The sequence below is a fragment of the Phocoena phocoena genome, chromosome 17 (assembly GCF_963924675.1).
Source record: "Phocoena phocoena chromosome 17, mPhoPho1.1, whole genome shotgun sequence".
Lineage (NCBI taxonomy): Eukaryota > Metazoa > Chordata > Mammalia > Artiodactyla > Phocoenidae > Phocoena > Phocoena phocoena.
In genome coordinates, this window is record NC_089235.1 from 39,856,595 (window position 1) to 39,869,502 (window position 12,908).

Genomic DNA, 12,908 nt, shown 5'->3' on the forward strand with positions numbered 1-12,908 from the left:
AGATCACTTTCAAATATAAAAGCCGAAGAAACTTCATCTCTAGCGCTTTTCTCTCGAAAATGTCAACAGGACCCACCACACTGCCGTCCGACTTGGTGGCAGGACGATGGGGGCGGTGGGTAGGGGGCGGAGGTGGGCGCTCAGGCCCCTGGGCAGATCTAACTGCGCTAGGTAGGGAGACCGCTCGGGAACTTGGCCAAATCGACACAGAAGTACAAAGAAGAAGGTATGAGGTAGAGGGCGGGAGATCAGAGCGGGGACCTGTGGAAAAATCTGGCTTTGGCCTGATTTAGGAAAACATTAGGTACGGTACTGTAGATACATTTCACTTAGGGCCCAGGGCAAATCAAAGGAAGTGGGCCCCTGCCCCGGAGGAGGCTCCAGTCTCGAGCTAGAAGCCAGGACCAAACAAGGAGTAGCAATTAAGGGAGTAGTTGAGAGAAAAGGGCGTGGGTTCCATTGTGCCTGAACTTCCTCACGGGCGACCCCCTGCTGCTTTGCGCGTCGCAGCTGAGTCCTTGGGCGTCCCTTGGTGGCTGGGCGTCCAGTCCCGCGAGTTCCGCTCAGCCGCGCGCGGGGTGTTTCACTTCCCAAGGTGGACAGTACCTCGGGGTTTGGAGGAGCGGACGCCCGGAGAGGGGGAGGGCCCCAAGGGTTTCGCCTGCTGTTTGCACTTCAAGGTGTGTTGGGCTCGGGAGAGGCTTTTCCGGTGCTTGGCAAGTGCTCCCGCCACCTCCCGGCTGCCGTTGGCCGGTCCCTCCCTCCGTGGTTCGCCCTCTCGGGGCGCCGCGCCCTGGGTAGCTCCGCACCTGAGCCACACCTCTGGCCTCCTTTCGCCTCTCCGCGCCAGGCCTTTTCTCTTGACCCTTTAGGACCTCCGGCTTCGCTCCCCACAGCCGGCATTTCCCCAAGACCCCAACAGTTCGGCTACTTCCAAATGGATAACCCGTCCCTGTGTGCCCTTTACCCCTCACCCTTTTCCCGTGCGGCCTCGGCTACCCTCTGGGTGGCAACCGCCTCTTCCCCGCCCCTCGCGTCTCCCCCTCCTCCCTTCTTGCCCTCCCCTCTCCAATCGTCCAGCCATTGTCTCCCGCCCCCTCCTCCCCTTTCCCCCGGGCGGCCTCCTCCCCCACCGCTGCCACGTCGTGGTTTGAAGGAGCCAATGGGCAGGCGCCGCCAGGTGTCTCCTACCTGCACCACGTGGGGGAGGGGGAAGGGGCGGGCAGGTAGAACCACATCCCAAAACAGAAAAGCTTTCAGCCATTGCGCGCGCCTCCCGCGGGTGCAGCCCTGCTCCAGGCTTTTTGCATAGACGCACGGGCAATTGAATACAAAAAGGGCAGGCCTCCTCCGCCCTCCTTCTCACCCCCCTTCCTGCCCTGGGTGTGGAGCTCGGGCCAGGTGTGGGCTTGGGTGGTTGGTTACCGCCTTTTGCACCAGCGGCGGCGAGGGGGGGGGTGGTGGTCGCTCTTTCTTTTTCTCTTAGAAGAGGTTTTAGCACAGGTTTCCTCGTTCTCACTTCCACCTCACCTCACCGCCTCCCGACCCCCCTTCTCCCCCTCCCCACCTATCGTCATGACGGCGTCTCCGGATTACTTGGTGGTGCTTTTTGGAATCACTGCTGGGGCCACCGGGGCCAAGCTGGGATCGGATGAGAAGGAGCTGATCCTGCTGTTATGGAAAGTCGTGGATCTGGCCAACAAGAAGGTATTTATCCACGTTTCTGTCCAAATGATAGGAGTGGGGCAAGAGCTTGTAAAAGTTTGGGGAGTCGGTAAACAAGTGCTCTTGTTTGCCCACTTGGGAGGCTGGACCCGGGGCCTAGAGAATCCAGAATAAAACCAAACCTCTTGGCCAACCGCCTTGGAACCGTTTCAGTCCTCCAAAATCTGGCCCAGGTGGGGAGGCCGGGGGCCGCCAAGCCATGCTCTCTACCGGACGGGGGACGCCCCGGGAAGGCGGGGTGGGATCCTTGGGGGCCCAAGTGCTCACTTCCAGGGCCTTTCGGACCTGATCCGGGTGGGGGTGGGGCTGGGGGCTGGGCTGCGACGACCTCTCGGCCACTGGAGCCGCTGGCGACAAGTGAGCTTTGATTCTGAGGCCAGACCCGTCGAGAGGTGTGGGCCGCCCCAGCAGGGGAGCAAGGAAGGAGAGCGAAGGTAGAGGTTCCCAAGCTGAGGAAGGGAAAACTGACCCCTAATTTTCTCCCTCGGAGGTGGGACAGTTGCACGAAGTACTAGTTAGACCGGATCAGTTGGAGCTGACGGAGGATTGTAAAGAAGAAACTAAGATCGACGCCGAGAGCCTGTCCTCGGCGCCGCAGCTGGACCAAGCCCTCCGACAGGTGACAGCCCTGGGCCGCGCCGCCCACCCCATCTTAGCCACCCGGGCGTCCCTCCAAGCCAGCCCAACTCTATCAGGTCCCACGCCCTCGCCGGGCGGTCCACTCGTGTCCCCGGAGCGAGGGGACAAGACCCGGGCTTGCAGCCCTTGGTGGACCTTCTGCGAGGAGGTCGCTGCTCCTTTTCGCCTCCCAGCCCCCCAGGGTCTTTGGGCCAAAACTTGCTAGCTTTCGAGTTGCTTCCTGAATTATTCCTGGGGCCAGAGAATCTGCCGAGTTTTACCAGTCGAGTGATGAGCGGAGTTTGAATCCTAGCGCTCCAGCTCCAACTCCAGCCCCAGACCCCAAACCCCAGACCCGCCAGCCCTCTGCCGGGTTTGGGTCTGCAGCTCAGCCCTGGGACAGGGGGCGCTGTGGGGTAGACGAGCTGTGGCGTGCTGGAGGCGGCCCCAGCTGGGTGGGAACCTGAAGGAGCCTGCTTGGGTTTAGGCTCCTGAACTCCCAAAGGCCCGGTTCCGGTTCCGCTTACTTCTTTAGTGGCCTTGGTCCTAGCGCCGGGAGGGTTTGCAGACCCGGATATGTGAGGCTGCTCCTTGGGTCACCGTGAAAGTAGTGGAATCCCCTTACTGGGATTGAGGTGACCTAAAAACCGGCTGCTCCAGGGTGCCGACGGGTACTGGATTGCGGATAGGGCGGGGCGCTAAACACCTGTGCACAGGTGCGTGTCCGGCGCTCTCACGGCTTCTGCCCTAGCACAGGAGTTGCGAATTATAGGGGAACGTTATCATTTCTGTGGTGTGTTACAGGAAACGTATTACTAGATTTTCCAGAGGTCTGTATACACATTACCCACATTCGTATCAGAAACTGACATCTTTCTTAAGTCTAGAACATCCTAACATAAAAAAAAGTAGCGCCAGAGAATGATGTAATCAGAAGGCAACTTGCTGATGAAATGAGACCTCTGACTTAAAAGTCTCGAATGGATTTATCACAAAAATAGAAGGCGGTGGGTGTTGAACGGGAGGAAGAATGCATTTACTAAATTCTCCTGTACGTAAACTGAGGATTGACTGGAAAGCTACCTATATAAAGGCAGCTACGCAGTTTGTGGGAACGGAGCCTTTCTAATGTTGCCCCCAGCACTGGTGTTCTTCACAGCAGTTAGCGCGGTTTTCTCAGGTTATAACCAAGTGGGGCCACTTTTCAGAGTTTGTAAATCCTGCATCCATTGCATCCCTGGGTGTGTTTTGTTCTTTTCAGTTTAACCAGTCAGTGAGCAATGAACTGAATATTGGGGTAGGAACCTCCTTCTGTCTCTGTACTGATGGGCAGCTTCATGTCAGGCAAATCCTGCATCCTGAGGCTTCCAAGAAGGTAAGAGCGCTGGCTTCTCGAAAAAACGATTGGACCTTAGGGGTGACTGGAGGCTTAAAAAATGGTTTATCCAAGTTTCTCCATTTTAAAAATATGCGTATGAGGAGTTAGTATTTCATGGGTACAGAATTTGTTTGAGAAGATGACAAAGGGATGGTGGGGATGGTTGCACAACAGTGCGGATGTGCTTAATGCCACTGAATTGTACACTTACAAATGGTTAAAATGGTAAATATTGTGTTATGTATATTTTACCACAATAAAAAGGTCACAACACTTTCATAGAGATGTTTGAGATTACAGTAATTGTATAGATACCCTTTGGTGACTTAATAAAATTTCCTTTTTGTTTATGTCAAGTTTTTGAGATGCTTGACATTCTCTCTTTTCCAAAGCATATTAGCTGAATTTTTGACATTTAAACTAACTACAAGTAGGTAGAACTGTATTTTAATACATTGTAATATTCCCGTCTGTGTGCCTTATCCTAGAAAGGAAAGAGCAAAGAGAAATCCAATTAAAACTTTTAAATTGCAATTCTAACAATTTCATTAAAAAGTTTTGTACTCTGACTTAACCGTATAACTAGTGAAATGTTAATTATAGCATGCTGTACTTTGTGTGACTTGAAGTAAATGTTCAAAACTGATTGAATTTTGTATCAAAACAATAGGGTCACCCCCATCTTTTACCTTTACTTATCTTTCTGGTATGGAAAAGAGTATGAAACGAGAAAAATACTATCTTACTGTAGATGTGATTTCTCTCTCTGGGAAGAATACTGAGGGGCTGAGAAAAAATGGTGAGCACAGACAGCAGACCCAGTGTAATCAATCATTGCTAATATAGTTGATCTTATCAACTTAATTAATTAGAGCTGTAACTTTTTATTGTGGTAGGCAGATACTGAACTTGAAAAGATGGAAGTAAAATATTTTTAAGGAAACTTTGTGAGATAAGTCTTGCAATGAAAAGTTTAGCCTGGCATTTGATGTCATAAGTGAGTAGTCAGTGCAGATTTTCTTTCTTTTTACTCCAATAGGGAAAAGGGAAGAAATGAACTAAATGTATAATGACAATTTTAAAAGTCTGAAGGAGAAACTCAAGTTCCTATATCTGGAGGCTTGAAGAAAACACTCCTTTTTACATTAACCTTAGTAATTATTTGATGAAAAGGGGGGAGTATATTTTATTAATTAAATGCTAGACAAATTGCTATACCCTTAATCTAGAAATAGATATATATGAGAATTTTTTTTCCCCTCAAACTCATGTAAGGGATAAAACTTAATCCTTCCCTATTGGGCTGGAGGAAAACAGCTGTTTTTGTTATTTTAGGTACACTGCTTTAGATGTGGGAAAACCTCCAGAGAAAAATTGAGACATTTTCCTGAGCCACTTCTATTAGGATTTTGATAAAGAAAACTAAAACAATTAATTTAGTAGCATTATGAAAATAATTCTATTCATTACAGAAAAATAAGGAAATGGTAAAACATAAAAGAAAATAATCCTTCCAGTCAGAAAACATTAAAGTGGTTTTTTGAATGTGAGCATAGTTGAATGTATTCTTTCAGAGTTGTAGAAAAGCCTTACTTTTACAAGGAGCATGCATACTACACAAACATTTTAGCCTACTTTAAATTTAATATAACATTTGTATCCTTCGTAAGCAGTAAATAAAATATTCAGTATTTTAAATGGATATACCTATTGAAACCAAACATTGTTGGACATTTGAGTTATTGTCATTATAAACAGCTTTCACATAAGCATTTTTGTAGGTAATCTTGAAGATTCACAGTTCTTTTGGTAACTGTTTTGGAAAATGTCACCATGATGTAGTGATACCTATTTCAAATATAGCGTGAGCAGGTCACAACTAATAGAATCCAATAAAGGAAATTTATATAGAGACATTATTACTTAAATATTATGGGTCACAAACATTAAAAAGTATTTATTTCCTTGACTTTATAATGTACAAATTCCCCATAAGTGAATACAAATTATCTTGAAATTAAAAAAAAAAATCTAAATTCAGTGTAACAAAATTAAATTTTGAAAATTATTCAATGAGGATTTTTTTTTTTCAGGAAAAAAAAGTGACATAATAGTATAATATTTGCTCTGACAGTTGAGCTTTGTTTAATTACCACAAGAGTGATGCTAATAGCTAAGAACGACTGGTAGCACCTTCTCCTTTGCCGTTGAGATTTGTGATATATATTTTTTTAAGTGTAATTTGAGTTCTCAGGTTTAGCCAAAATAATAACGGTCAGGAAAACTAATGTGGGACTATAATTTGGCACAAAAACAATCCTCTTCAGGTAATCAGGAATTCACTGTCGTAATCTAATTTTAATACACAGAATATGTATTATTAGAATCCAGTATTTTAGACTACTAGGTTTTAATAGAAAACTCAATTTTGATAAACACATAGAATCCTATGTCTAGATATGTATTGTAAACATATGCATCTGTATGAAAACTGAGAGGGTTAATACTGCTGCGTGAAAATACAGATGGTCTAAAATAATTATGGCTAGACAAAGTACATAATGTTATCAAACAGAAAATATAGTAGCCCAAATGTTTTACAGCTTCAGAACTGTTTTGAATGGAATACATAATGGAGCACAAACGTATAATCTATTGCCTTAAAATAAGATGAATTTTTCTTCCGTGAGACTTTTATGTAGGATGTAATACTGTAACAGAAAATGAAGACACTCTAATGTTTAATTTAAAAATATTTTTTTAAATTGTGGTAAAATATACTTACATTCAATTCTTAGGTTCCCAATCATTAGGGAATCACTGAACTAAATTTATCTAGTTAACAGTGTCTACCTTGTCCCTCCTCAGAATGTATTATTGCCTGAATGCTTCTATTCCTTTTTTGATCTTCGGAAAGAGTTTAAGAAGTGTTGCCCTGGTTCACCTGATATTGATAAACTGGATGTTGCGGCAATGACAGAGTGTATCCTTTAAGTGATGACCCAGGAATCATTTGAAAAGACAGCTCCAGAAAACAATGACAATTCAAGAAACTTTAAAACATTTTTAACTTTGACAGTGGATGAAAATTGACTTGTCCAAAATTTGTCTACTGTGCTAGGAGAAATAGTGTGATTACTGGCATCTTTCAAAGTAGTTATAATTTACTGAATTTGAATAGTGATTTAGATGGATTTAGACATGGATTTTTGTTAGGTGAACACATCTAAAATAGAATTCAATTTTGGATTGTGGGAGTGGTTTTGTTTTTTCAGTTGATGAATTGATAAATGATAAAATTGATAAATTGATAAAAGAATGTGGTGAAGACCACATTCTTTGCCAATTCTAAGGCCACTTGTTCTTGATTATCTTGGTTTTAGGGTTTATTTCATCTTCTTTTGAATGGATAAAATTTTTTTAAAGTTTGGATGTATACTCTTGACAAACAGCTGTTCATTGGCACCCGTTTTAACCTTCTCTGGGTTTGTCAAATACATGTAGATTGTGGTAATTATTACAAGCCATCTTTTGAGATGATAAAATGAAGCTGAGATTTTATCCCAAATTCTTTCATAACCAAGAAAATATATCTGATGCATTACGTGTTGTAAAAGTAAATTTTATAATCACAAATCTTGTCATGAATGACCCATCATCTTTCATCCAGTAAGTCTTTAAAGTGCTAACTAATAAGGGTCATGTGCTAACATATCAGATGTAACACTGAGTAATAGAAGTGTTGGGGACTCGCCCAAAGCCACTATGAGAATCATCATGAAGTCAGATTCAAGTTATTTTCATGAACGTGGGGGTATAGATGTTTATTCTAAAAATTTCTCATCCATTTTCAGGTGCTAAAGCTTGATTTTTGTTTTATTTCAAAATTTCTTGATGTAAAACGTTGTTTGGATATTTTTCCTAGCCATTTATAAACAGATCAAACCCATTTTATTTGCCTTCTTGGAAGTAGGTAGCTAGAATTTTGGTGTAGCTGATTTAGCTACTAGTTAATTACTGGTTTAGCTTCCAGCAGTGCCAGGAGAAGGGTAGAATAAGCGCATTTGAGTGAATTCTTACAAGAGTTTCATTAGAAGGTTGGGACAGTAGAAAAACTTGCTATGTGTTTTGTTGGTTTAAATGCTCTATGAATTAGCTCAGGCTGCCATAACAAATACCATAGACTGGGTGGTTTATTAGCAACAGATATTTATTTTCTCACAGTTCTGGAGTATGGGAAGTCCAAGATCAGGGTGGCAGCATGGTTGACTTCTGGTGAGGGCTCTTGCTGGCTTTCAGTTAGCTGCCTCTTCTCTGTGTCTCAAATGGCGGGTAGGGGGAGTGGCATGGCCAGGAGTGTTGGGAGAGGTATCTTTCTTTTCCTCTTTTTATAAGGCCACAGGCCTAACAGATTAAGCCTCCTTCCTTATGGCCTCATTTAACTTTAATTGCCTCCTAAGTACTCTATCCCCAGATACAGTCACATTGGGGGTTAGTGCTTAAACACATGAATTTTGGGGAGGGACACAATCCCATCTATAGCAAATGCTAAACCATTTAATGTGCTGGTACAAAACAGAGAACGAAAAATTCTGGCAAAGTGTTAGTAGGTATTGAAGGGAAAGTGTAATAAGTTAATTTAGAAAAAGACAACTTGAGTAGGAAAGACAGTATATTAAGAACCGTTTATCCTGACTGCTCTGTTTTCTCTTTTAGCAAAGAAAATCTTTCCCTAGTAATTGTAGGTCAGATATTAGTAAAAATTTCCATAGCTACAAATAAGAGGTTCTTATATTTAGGTATTTCGGTTTTCTCAATGTGTTCACAGTTCAGAGAGCTTGTTAAAAGGTTACCTATTTTTTTTCTCCTTGGTTTCTTCTTAAGAGCTTCACGTATATGTGATTTGGGGTTATTAGTAAACATCTTCAGTATGGTAACGTGGGCTTTTTACTTGCTCTATGCTGTATTATCTGCACAATATATACGTACTTTTAAAAAGTACTATATACTTTTATATAGTTTTTGCACTGTCTGACCTTAAAGGTGACCTAAGGTGAATGGGTAAGCTATGCTGATTATTTTTTCTGTCATTCCTTTTCATCCTAGCTCTATAACTGTTTGTTGGCAGTTTTTTTTCAAGTACCATGGAGAGGAAAATCAGAAATATTTGACTACAGTAAACAGGTGAATTGTGAATAAAGCTAAGCTGGGCTTCATTTCAGCCATATAACACCTGACATTTGAGGAAGGATCTCATGACCATTAAGTAATGCATTCATTGAAAAATTAGGGAATTTTTCTGTTTATTTTAAAACAGCCTAATTTTAGCCTAGTTTCTTTGGACTTACATTGGAAGTCTTAGCTTTTTTAGTTTTATTGCCAATCAAAAAGTGGATTTTTTGTTTTTGTTTTTGGCCACACCGTATGGAATGTGGGGATCTTAGTTCCCCGACCAGGGAAGGATCCCATGGCCCTTGCAGTGCAAGAGTGGAGTCCTAACCACTAGACTGCCAGGGAATTCCCCCCAAAGTGGATTTTAATCTTAAATGTTTTTATTAGGGTTTTATTTGCATACTTCTTTCCCATTTAACAGGTAAGAAATGTTATTAAGCCTTTCTGTGGTTTTTGTTTTATATTGCTGCTGTGATCAATTACTTTATGTCTCTTAGAGGATTCATTATTTCCCTGACTAGGCCATCAAACTAATTCCTCAGGTCAAAGACAATCATACCAAATTTGACTGTGCAGAGGATTTCTACAATGTCTGAACTAAAGAGCTGTCCAATTCTCAGACCACTAAACATTTTCCTTTCTAATATGGAAATGGCACAGGATTTGGAAACATAAAGGTACTCATTACGCATCCTTGATGGTTTTGCCAAGTAGATGGAGAGTCATTTGCTCCAGAGGGATTACCTGTTCCACCAGGTAACCAGCGGGGGAGGGAGAGAGGCTCTTGCCAACCCACAGAAAGGAACAAGTAAGAATTTGCAGCTTTGCTTCCTTGGGAAAGTTACTGGCCTTCTCCAAGCCTCACTTTTATCTCAGGTAGTCCCCAGTGAAAGCTTTGTGAACCGTGGGTGCTATGTAAATGAAGTAGTATGACCACTTTGATAAAAGAAAAGGTTTAGGCATTTCTTGAATGCAGTCTTCGTTCTTATTTTAGCACATATTTTCCTCTTTTGTCCTTGTGTTGGTTCTAAAACCATTTCTGGTGTTAGAGTTGATCCTCTCTGAGTTATTCCAGCTGCAGTTTTGTTACCTGCTTTGAGTTATGCAGTCCTAGCTGGAAAGAAGACCTCATTTAGCAGGTGAACTGTGGGTGGCATTTTGTAAGCTTTTTACTTAATCATGTGAGGTGGTGAGGGTGTGATGATAGGAATTGGGGCCCATGTGATTTTTTTTTTTAAGGAAGAAATTTATCATAGGTCCCTTGGGGAAATTAATGCTAGTTGTCCCCTGCTGAAAGTACATTTTGATTATGAGGCTATTTGTATAATGACTTATCTGTTTTTTTAAAAAAAACAAACCTATTTCCCCCAACGGTATTGGATGGAATTACTTCCTCCTGGTTTCTTAACCTATTTTTTGTTAGCTTTGTAACTCATGAGCTGATTTATTCTCCTTGATCAAGACCTCTGCCGTTGTGTTTATTTCATTTTGCCAAGCCTTTACTAAGAACTCATTTTAAATGAAGTATGGCCTTGTCCAGAGAGCAGGTGAAAGAAGAGAACTGTCTATCAACTGGGTGCTTACTATTAATCCCATCAGTAGCCTCCCAAGAGCCCAGTGGAGGAGGTATTGCCCCCTTTTCATAGCTAGGGAAACTGAGGCTTAGAGATTTTATCTTAAGTTAGAAGTGTCAGCATTTGAACCTGAGTCTGACTGCAAACAGTCTGCTTGTTAACTAGGGGATAATATTCTAGAATTTATAAAGATTATCTGAGGGTGGGGTTGGCTATTTAAATAGATTATCTCCCTTATAAATTTATAGTCTATGTTTCCTGAGACTAAACTATTCAGGAGAAAAGGGAAGTTAATTTTGTAAAATTTCAATCTAGTTGTAGGGTATTGCATCCATATGTGCTGTTTGATATTATGAGCATATGCCGTTTCACTAGTGTAGCTTTCCATTAACAGGGCAAAAAAAAAATCACTAAACCACTCTTGTCTACCCATCCAAGTGTTAGTAGGGGTGTGTGTGTCTTTCCCTGTGTTTGTGTTTCACCACTTCTTGTTGGGGGTATACGATATGTGTTTCTGTGGGCGTGCTACTGACACAGTGACGAGGGCAAGTTTTTCCCATATATTAAAGATGGAGATAATAGGCTTACTAGCAGAGTGGTTAAGAACACGAGCTCTGGAGTCAGATTTACTGGGGATGAATTTACTGTACCTCTCAGCCCCAGTTTTCCCATCTTAAAATGGGCATAACTACTGCAAGGAATAATGAGCTAGTACATCGCAACCACTCAGCCACTGCCTGCCCTACTGTGTGCTCTCCAGCGTTGACTGGGCTGTAGCATGTCTCCAAAGAAGAAAGCCATCCGCCAAAGACTCTGAAAGGACTTCCTTATTCATTTAAGACCTTATCTAAACTATCTTAGGCCTGAAGAATTTTTTTCTAATCTTTCGTGAGACTGGTTATAGATCTTTTAAAACATCAGCTACATGTTAGTACAGGTAAGCTTCAGGGTTTAGCTTCTCCATATGTAAAAATAGTGTGTGCGAGTGTGGTTCATTCTGCACTTATGTGCTTATTTGTTATGACTAGTTGAACTGGGCCTTTGCAGTCGCAAAACCTTCATTGCTCTTAGAAAGTGGAGGCAGATGCTGAATCCTCCTTGGCACCTTTCTGCGTATGAAAGGGATTTTAACTGTCACCAAGTGTACAGTTAAGTTGGGTTAGTAGTTGACCTTGTTGGCTAGAGGGGGGAAGAAATGATCTTTGGCACCACATCGGTGTGATGTGAGCTAAACTGGCGAATACTCTGGTATGTGGTCTGTAATACGTTAGGTGACTAGAAATACTGTATATTCTTGGCCAGCACTCAGAGTTGTTATGTTAATTTTGTGTGGTTTGTTTTGATTATAAAATAATTTACTTTTAAAATGTGAGTTTCGGAATTCCAGAATAGTTTTTTTGGTTTAGAAGGCTTTGGAAGACATTATCATGGAGTCTCCCTTTCCTAATTTATTTATGCCATATAAATGTCTTTTTCTAAAGTAGAAATTTTTATCTTTTTTTTTTTTTTTTTGCATTAGTTCCTACTTCTACCTTATTTCTTCGGAGGTATAATTGACTTGTCAGTTTTGCGCTTTGTTAACAATAATACCTCCTGAAGTAATATTTGGTAGGATGGATCTCGCTTTTTTTGTTTGTTTTTCCCCCTCTTGGAAAGAGTAAGCTTCTGAGGAATAGAGTTAAAACTATGGTTTTAGATTCCCCAGCATTTATTACTGGTATAAAGAAAGTTTTTGTTGCTTTGGCTCTTAGTTACATTCTTTTACACTGGCATTCTTTTTTTTTTTTTTTTTTTTTTTTAAATATTTATTTATTTATTTATTTTTGGCTGCGTTGGGTCTTCGTTGCTCCATGCGGGCTTTCTCTAGCCGTGGCGAGCGGGGGCTACTCTTCGTTGCTGTGCGTGGGCTTCTCATTGCCGTGGCTTCTCTTGTTGCAGAGCACAGGCTCTAGGCATGCGGGCTTCAGGAGTTGTGGTTGTGGCTCATGGGCTTTAGAGTGCAGGCTCAGCAGTTGTGGCACACGGGCTTCGTAGCTCCGCGGCATGTGGGCTCCTCCCGCACCAGGGATCAAGCCTGCGTACCCTGCATTGGCAGGCGGACTCCCAACCACTGCACCACTGGGGAAGTCCCTACACTGGCATTCTTGATTTGCTTCTTTCAAAGCTCATTTTAAAATATAGCAGGTTATTTATAGAACCTGTTTTTTATTATTTTATTTATTTGGCCATGCGGCAGGTTTGAGGGATCTTAGTTCCCCTACTAGGGGTCAAACCCTTCCCCCTGCAGTGGAAGCATGGAGTCCTAACCACTGGACCGCTGCAAAAGTCCCTAGAACCTGTTTTTTAAATTATACAACTCCTATAAGGGTAATTTATCACTTTCTGGTTTTTCCTTCACATAATTGTAGGAAATTCAGTTCTTAGTTGGAGCATGATTTCAA

At 42.3% G+C, this 12,908-nt stretch overlaps 1 protein-coding gene across 2 annotated transcripts in view; it reads left to right on the plus strand.

Annotated features, from left to right (window-relative positions):
• Positions 1-1,575: 1,575 nt before the first annotated feature.
• Positions 1,576-12,908, plus strand: part of ESRP1 (epithelial splicing regulatory protein 1) — a 57,344-nt gene continuing 46,011 nt past the window's right edge. For both annotated transcript variants that reach the window (XM_065895068.1, XM_065895069.1), the window contains exons 1-4: positions 1,576-1,707; positions 2,216-2,344; positions 3,605-3,718; positions 6,590-6,704. In XM_065895068.1, coding sequence (XP_065751140.1) covers positions 1,576-1,707; positions 2,216-2,344; positions 3,605-3,718; positions 6,590-6,704 — 490 coding nt within the window. The remainder of the gene's footprint in view (positions 1,708-2,215; positions 2,345-3,604; positions 3,719-6,589; positions 6,705-12,908) is intronic.